The sequence below is a fragment of the Myotis davidii genome, unplaced genomic scaffold (genome assembly GCF_000327345.1).
Source record: "Myotis davidii unplaced genomic scaffold, ASM32734v1 scaffold142, whole genome shotgun sequence".
In the NCBI taxonomy this organism is placed as follows: Eukaryota; Metazoa; Chordata; class Mammalia; order Chiroptera; family Vespertilionidae; genus Myotis; species Myotis davidii.
Window position 1 is genome coordinate 817,633 of NW_006294400.1, and position 8,400 is coordinate 826,032.

General features: G+C 55.7%; 1 protein-coding gene across 4 annotated transcripts in view; it reads left to right on the forward strand.

Annotated features, from left to right (window-relative positions):
* The window catches only part of ZER1 (zyg-11 related, cell cycle regulator), a 26,381-nt gene extending 20,943 nt beyond the window's left edge, over window positions 1-5,438 (forward strand). For all 4 annotated transcript variants that reach the window (XM_015567037.1, XM_015567036.1, XM_015567039.1 and 1 more), the window contains 4 exons: window positions 792-889; window positions 2,341-2,443; window positions 3,892-4,094; window positions 4,793-5,438. In XM_015567037.1, coding sequence (XP_015422523.1) covers window positions 792-889; window positions 2,341-2,443; window positions 3,892-3,949 — 259 coding nt within the window. In that variant the 3' untranslated portion in view covers window positions 3,950-4,094; window positions 4,793-5,438. The remainder of the gene's footprint in view (window positions 1-791; window positions 890-2,340; window positions 2,444-3,891; window positions 4,095-4,792) is intronic.
* The last annotated feature ends 2,962 nt before the right edge of the window (window positions 5,439-8,400 follow it).

The window sequence follows — 8,400 nt, forward strand, 5'->3', positions numbered from 1 at the left end:
GCCCTGGCCTGTCTTCTAGTCCTCTGTCGGGTCTCACTGAGGCAGAGAGCAGAGGGCACGTGTCCGGCTCTGCAGCTCTGGGTTCGCATCTCCCTTCCCGCCCCTGTTCCGTGCAGATTGCATTCCTTTCAGCACAGCTGGCGTCAAGGCGCGCTCTCTGTGGCTCCGTTTCCAGCCACGGGTCGGGGTCTCCCTCGTCGTGTTATGACTGGGTCTCTTTCTTTCTTTCTTTTTTCTTTCTGTTGGTGGGGATGACTGGGTCACTATGGGTGGGTGGCCCATCTGATGGGCACTGAAGTTGAAACCCATATTGGGAGGAAGGGGCTCACGCTATGGCTTTGGTGACGCCCCAGTTATGGCATCCCCGGGAGAGATGAAGTGGATCACTGCCCCAGGGGGGTTGCAAATACGTTTTGGGGGCATTTGGACATGAGTGCTGATGGCCCAGGGAAGGTCACGGTCAGCAGTGCGGTCACACCTTCAGCCTCCCAGGGCACAGCCCCACTCCCGCGCCCCCGTAGGCTGGGCCACTCCTTGCTGAGGCCCCCATTTCTGCACCACCTCGTCAGTGTCCCTCTTACCCCCCTCATGTGTCCAGGCCCTTGACCTCTCGCACCGCACAAGGGAGCGGCCTTGCGGACCCTGCAGTGGATTGAAGGCCAGATGCCCGCATCCCCTGCGCCCTGCTGGCCTGCTCACAGTTTGTCTACAGGACCCCGCAGGGAGGAGACATGTCAAGATGCCCTCCCCCAGCCCCGGCAACAGAGTGACCTTGATTTCTCTTCCCACAGGTCGTTTGAGCCAATTCTTCGCCTCCTTCCGCAGGGCATCTCCCCCGTCAGCCAGCACTGGGCCACCTGGGCCCTGTACAACCTCGTGTCTGTTTACCGTGAGTACCACCGGCCTGGGTCAGAGCCAGGGACCCCCGACCTAGGGCAGCCGTGCCCCCGGAAACTTATAACCCAGCCGTGCCCTCCTAAGAGCTAAAATCAGTGTCTGTGCCTCGGAGCACAGCCCTCACTCTCCAGCATTTGTGGGGCGCACAGCATAGTGGCTGGCCTGGCCCCATCACCAGAACAGGCCTGGCAGGCGAGACGGCCACCCAAAGTTCCCAGACAGCTCTCTTAACGTCTCCGAAATCTCCACGCCCTCGGGAAGGCAGAGGGAGACCCACCCAAACAAAGAATCTGAGAGAACAGGCGAGAACCTTAGAACAGCTCTAACTTGCTTCCTCAGAGAGCGCCAGCCTCCTCCCATAGGAGAGCCTGAGCTGTCCTCGGCGACTGTGGGGGACGTGAGAAAGAGGGTGCCACGCTAAGACTTAGATGGCAGACCAGGCGTGACCCCAAGTTCCCTCCCTCACTGCTATGTGACCTGATGTGGGTTCTTCAACCTCCTCTGTGAAGTGGGGATAATGATGTCACCTACCTCACAAGATTGATCTGAAAGAAAACCAGCAGAAAGTGCAGAGCCCGGGGCCTGCCCACTGCTCAGTCCTGTTAGCCTGCAGAGCGGATATGCATTCGGGCTCGGGGGGCAGACAACCTGGGTTTGAAAACTGGCTCTACCACTTGCTGTGTTACTTTAAGCAGATTTCTCAACCTCTCTGTGCCTTAACTGTCTCATCCTTAAGATGGGATAATAATAATAGCACTTACCTCATAGGATCGCTGTGAAAAAAGACATGTTAAAGCACTTAGAACATACCGACTGTTCAATAAACAGTAGCCTCTTTTATTATTCTCTGAGGTTAGTCTTCCTAAAAAGTAGCATCTCACCTCAAAGAGGCAGCGTAGCAGAGGAAAGAGCCCTGAACTGGGACTCCCTCGGACAAGCTCCGGAGTGACTGTGGGTGAATGACTTCATCTCTCTGAACCCCAGTTCTTTCATTTGTAACATGGAGACAGCAAAGATAGTTCCTGCCACACCGAGCTGCTGCAGGCCCATTGGAAGGCCGTGTTCTCCATGGACACCAGGCACTCGAATGCTCCTGGTTGGAGGGAACCCTGAAACCCCCACTGGAAAGGCACGGTGTTCCACCCTGGCTGCCCACCAGCGTCACCTGGTGGTATTTTGTTGTAAACACACAAATAACGAACGGTTCCTGGAGCTGTTGAATCAGAATACCCAGGGCAAAGCTTAGGAATCTCTATTTTTACAAAACTTCCCAGAGAACAGAAGCCCCCAGTTCAGGTGATATTTTCCATAGAGTGAGTTGCGGGGAGGGGGGAATGCTGAAGCGTACCAAAGCAGGCCTCACAGCAAGGGAGGGTTTTCTGGGCCACAAGCTGCGGGAAGACCCACCCTGATCCCCTGCTGTCTGCCCCTACCTACCCACAGCGGATAAGTACTGCCCCCTGCTGATCAAAGAAGGCGGGATGCCCCTTCTGAAGGACATGATAAAGATGGCCACGGCGCGGCAGGAAACCAAGGAGATGGCCCGGTAAGAGACAGGCAGTGTTTCTGCTGGAGCCTTGATCTGGGGGCTGAGGGACACTGCGGGCGGTCAGGACATGAGTTGAGTGTGGAGGTGGACAGCATATTGATGTCCAGCTGGGGCCTCCCTGGGTGTCATTTCAGCCACAGTGTGGCCATCAACAAGTCAAATTAGAATCTTTCATTATTTCTGGCTAAAAACATTCCAGCGGAAGGGAGGACGCAGTGTGGTGACGTACACGCCAGAGATGAGGCGGGGCCGAGCGAACGGGTCCCTCAGAGCGTCAGGCCCTGGGCTGCGGTGGGGTTTTCACTGGAGTCTAAGACGTCACTGGGCTGACCTCACAGTGATCCTTGCTTTCTCTAGGATCCATTCTAGGAGGGAGCGGCTTACGTTTACCCCAGTTCCTGACACGGTGCAGAATAGAGGGTCGTAGAGAGGGGCCTGGAGCTCTGAGTCTCCCCAGACATGACTGGGCTGGGAGTCTTGGCTGTTTCTGCAGTTCTTTTTGGCAAAAGGCACAGCTTAAACATTAATTGACAGATTTATCTGAGTTTAAGAAGAGCAAAATGATGGTTCTCACATTTAATCTCCCTAAAGAATCATCTGGAAAGCGTGTTTGCGATGTACAGGCCCCAACCTGGATGTTCTCCCCCAGTGGGTGTGGGAGGTGGGCCTGGGGACATTCGCTGTCAGCGGGTCCCAGGAGGTTTGAGAAGCACTGGGTAAGACTGGCCCGGTCACTGGACATCTCCGTAAGACCCGAGTGTGTGCCTGAGCTGGCCTCTGTGACAGCAGCTGTGATTGGCACGGAAAGGGCGTTTAGGAGCAGTCACTCCGCCTCGTCCCAGCTCCTGCCCACACCAGGCATCCCTTACTTCCTAAAACGCTTCAGACGCCCTTAGCACTTAGAGGCTGCAGTGAACAGCACCGCCACCCACCCACCCATGGGAAGGCCATCGGGGTCCAGGGTGACACCTGAGAGTGGTGGGGCAGCAGATCCCAGGGGCCAGAACGGAGTGGGTGAAGGACTCGAGGTCTGAGCACGAATGGCTGTTCCCAGATGCTGCAGGATGTCGGCCCTGGGAGTCTGGTGTGCAGTCTGGGGGCCATAGTAGACTTTGGGGAAGAAAAGGCCTGAGTGTGCAGGGAAAAGTGAAGAAGAAAGACAGGCTGAAGAAAGGATTGGAGGTCAGGCTTGAGCTGATTCAGGGGAGTCCCTGAGGCCGAGAGGAGGCAGGACACAGGGAGGAAGGCAGGGAAGACAGGGTACTGATGGCCACAGGTACCGTTTCCTGGGTGCTCTGCACAGGCTGGCCGCTCTGCCAGCCACACACCATCCCAGTCAGCATCATTGTTAACATTTGCTAACAAATTCAGCGGCCTGATCAGTGGGGAGGGACATGGCCCAGCCGACCCCAGCCCGCCTTCCAATGCTCTCCCGTTGTCTCCAGAAAGGTGATCGAGCACTGCGGTAACTTTAAGGAGGAGAACATGGACACGTCCAGATAGAGGCCTTGTCCCATGGCCGCCACTGCTCTGGACACAGGCCGGCAGCCAGCACTCAACAGCCCCGCTGGCAGACCCCACCGGGAGCCTCCCACTGGATGAAGGGACATGAGGACTTTTGCACAACTGACGCTTTTCCTTAACATTAGTGAGATATATATATTATATATATATATTATTTTTTTTTGTTAGGAAGTGTGAAGTTTTGTGTATATGATTTCTGTACAAAAACAAAAGAAATACTCCCTGAGTCCTTGCAGCTTCCTTGGCCATTCTCAAGCCCTAACTCAGCCTTCATCGCTGCCACACTTCCTCCCCCCAACTAAATGCCTCTGATGTTGCGAGTGTCCGGTTCCCCAGTAATCTCAGACCCTAGCCTGGCTTCCTCTTCGGAGAGGCAGCAGGCTTTGAACAGTCACTCCAGCACCTAGCCCACCCAGCAGGGCCCGCGAACCGCGTCTGGGTTCCTGCGGGTAGCTGATGGAGTTTAGGAATTAAAACCAACCCCACTGAGTCTCCTGAATGCCTTGGTGCTCCCAGCTGTGGGCCATCTGGGGCAAAGCAGTGAGCTGTGCCTCGGCCTACGCCCAGGCAGCCCCGGCCTTAGAGGCCCCTCCAGGAGCGGGGTTCCCCGTGGCCCTGCTGCTCTCTGGCCAGGCCTGCCTGAGGCCAAGCTGCTATGGAGGCTGCTTGTCTCCCACCAGGTCCCAGGCAGTTGAAGGCCCCAGTCCAGGGCTGGCCCACTGCCCACTCTGCCAAACACATCCAGAACCTGCCCCCGGCCTGGGAGCCAGCACCTTCTGGGACCAGGGGCTCGTTACTCTCTGGCCCTTCATCTGCCCACAGCACCCAAGGTGCCCAGGCACCCCACCAGCAGAACTGAGCCTGCCTCATTCGCCCTGCCTGCCCACTGCGCACAGGACCCACTCCTCTCAGGCAGGCGCCCCCCTCCCGCCCCAGCAGCAGGCAGATGCCTCCGGACCAGCACGCGGCACAGCCCACAGTGGAGACCCTCCTGTGCTGCCCTGCGGCTTTACCTTGGAAAACTCTGGGCTGAGTTCCAGAGAAGTGTGAGCCCCAAATGTATCCGAATATCTTGTGCTCCCCAACGTAACTCCGAACTGCTTCTCTCGTGGGGTGGGGTGAGGAGGCCCCTCCAGAACCAGGGGCCTGGAGCAGGGCTGACTGCAGGCAGTCCTGGGGCGTGGCTTTTCTTCCCTCCTCCTGGCCCGGGCCTGTTGCTGGATTCTCCTGGCACTTCTGCGAGGAGCAGCCCCGCGGAGAGGCACCTGGCCTTTTCCTCCTGGAGTCTTTCCCTTCCAGCCCTGGGGCGGGGCAGCTGCCCCACGTTCCCAGCTCGCCCTCCTTTCCATGCCCAGGTGGCCTGAGCCAGCCCCCTGGGCAGAGCTCACATTGCATTGCTTTACCACCTGGGTCCTGGGTAAATGTCTGTACTTCGGGGTGTCACAGAAATACATTTTTGTGAAAAGTGGAGAAGAGCAGAGTGTCTTTTGTTGTGTGGAAGGGGTGGGGTCCGGAGAGGGGCCACGTTCTCTCTGCTCCCCTGTGCCCAGACTCGGGGTACAGCTGGCAGCCAGCACCACGGCTCTGCCCAGGGTGGCTCGGTCTGATGGTAGAGACAAATGTTAGGTACGAAATTATGAGCCAGTGTGTGATGGGCAGAGAGAAGGGAGCCCGGAGGCACCCCCTGTGGGCTGGGGGGAGTGTACAGGGGTCGGGGAAGACCAGGTAGCTGGGCCACAGCGCTCAGGGCCAGGAAGAGCCCCTAAGGGGCCCGAGGCAGCATGGTGTTCCTCACACTGTCAGGGAAGCTTCTCGGAGGAGAGGAAACTCGGGAGGTGAATCCAGGGGAAAGACGAGGCAGCCAGGCCGGCTGTGCAGGGCCCAAGGAAAGAGCATCGAGACAGAGGGCCCGGCCAGGAGAAGGGCCTTGCAGGGAGGACCACGAGCAGCCTGTGGGGCTGCAGCAGAGTGAGGGAACGAGGGGGCGAGCAGAAGTCATTGGGGCCAAATCACCAGGTGACCACACTCTGGCTTTGCCTAGGATGGTCCTGGTTCCACTTGTCCCAGTGTGACTATCACAGTGCCCTCTGTGCCCCTGGGGTACGCCTCAGGTTGCACCCAATGGGGGAGGGCCACTGCACGACGAATAGATCCAGGGGAGCCATTTCCACATGTGCCAGGCGGGTGTGTGCCCAGTGTCCGAGAAAAAGAGTCTCTCCTTGACCAAATCCTAGCCAGGCTCCTCAGCCCTCTGCTCAACGAGGCCTCAACCTTGACCTACAAAAACCACTACAGACGCTCAAGCTCGTGATTTCGTCCACCTCCCTCCTCCCACATTAAAAAAGTTAAACACGCCGAAACCGGTTTGGCTCAGTGGATAGAGCGTCGGCCTGTGGACTGAAAGGTCCCAGGTTCGATTCCGGTCAGGGGCATGTACCTGGGTTGCGGGCACATCCCCGGTAGGAGATGTGCAGGAGGCAGCTGATCGATGTCTCTCTCTCATCAATGTTTCTAGCTCTCTATCTCTCTCCCTTCCTCTCTGTAAAAAATCAATAAAATATATTTAAAAAAAAAAAAAAAAAGTTAAACACTAAAATCGTTTCTAAGAGCTCCAGGTTGCATTCCCAGGATGACCCTAGCCCACGTTAAAGCACCGGCCTGAGAGCTCAAGGCTGTTAAAAGACCATCGACCCCACACACCAGGCTATCTTAGAGTATTCACCAAAAAGGGCTTGTAACTGTGACCCCTTCCTCTACCTCTGAAATGAATTTGTATCTTCTGCAACTCAGGAGTGTCTTTCTCAAGGACCTGAACGCCATTCTTTTGAAATGTAATCCTCAGGAAGGATGGGGCGGGCCTCTGTCTCCTTGTCTCTGGGAGGATAGAAGCCAAACTTCAGTAACTGCCAGCCAGCAGACACAGCGGACATAATGAGTGTTTACTCACCAACCCTTCGTAACATTTCACGCCCCTGAGTCTGCCCAAGCCCCCACCAGTGCCCTCTCTTTAAATGCCCAGTCACCAATTGCTTCTGGCCTTTTGGCTAAGATCAAATGTAGTGGTAGTGTCTGTCTGTTCTTTTTTTCAATTGTGTGCCCACCACCACAATCAAATCGTCTTCTGTCACCATAAATATGGCCCCCTTTTCCTTTACTACCATACCCCCAGTGTCTGTTCTTGTCAGTTTAAAATGCCCCGTCACCTCTGTGCAAATTGAAGTGGTGCTGAGTTCACGCTGGAACCTCTTCCCTACGACAAGAGGATATTACCGGTTAAAATCTGTCCTTACCACTTTAGTGTCCGACTTGATCTGTGACATCAGTATGTCACTGACTCATGGAAGCTTCAGGGTTAAGTGGATAATGTGCTATTCCTCACTCAGTTAAGTCATACCCCATTGCAGTTATCAAGACTGAGTTGCGAGAGAAACCAAGATGGCAGCAGAGGTAAACACCGGAGTTAGCTGCCTCGCACAACAACTTCAAAAACACAACTAAAAGACGGAACAGACATCATCCAGAACCACAGGAAGGCTGGCTGAGTGGAAATTCTACAACTAGAAGGAAAGAGAAAAGCTTACCGAGACTCAGAGGAGGCGCAGTGCGGGAGTAAAATACTAAGGTACAGAGGCGCACGCGGAGCGGGCTGGCGGCTGAGGGCGCGGTTGTCGTTTTCAATCGGGAGGGAGTCTCAGGCTCTGGGCTCCAGTTCCGGGCAAGTCTTTGGGGACCCAGACTCATACTGGAGAAGCGGGACTGTCTGGCAGCGGTCGGAACACGAGGGCAGCTTTCTCTGGGAGGTGCTCGCAGCAATTACTGGGACATTGAGAAGCAGAGCCTCTGAGGGCAGGACTGAGAGCAGCCATAACTGCTAGCCCCGCCCTGTTGATCCCATGAGACCAGCCCTGCCCAAGCCCTGCAGGCAGGCTTTTGCTGGGTAGCCTCAGGCAAAGGCTAGATTAGCACCTCCCTAGAGATCCAGGAGCCAGGAAGCCCAGAGGTCAGAGTGGGACTATCCAGTTTGCACCTCCTTGGAACCATAAAAGACACACTCAGAGGGCAGACTCAGTGAGCACCAAAGCCCCACTGAAGCAAGTCTTGCCCCAGAGGGGTGTCTCCAGCACAGAAGTTCTCCCACTGCAGACACAGCTGATTCTCACAGCCAATTGGCCTGGAGATCAATTCCTCCCAGTGATACCTCAAGGCTTAACTAAACAAGACTGTGCATAAAGACCACAAGGGGGTGCACCAAGAGTGTCCTCCTCAGGTAATTGGGGAGGCTGAGCCACTGGGCCTTAGAGGACACTCAGCACAGAAAATCGCTTTAGCAACACAGGGAAGCATAAAAAATGTGGAGACAAATAAACAGGACGCAAATGACAGAAATGGAGGAAAGCAAACTACTGGATATAGAGTTCAAAACCACGGTT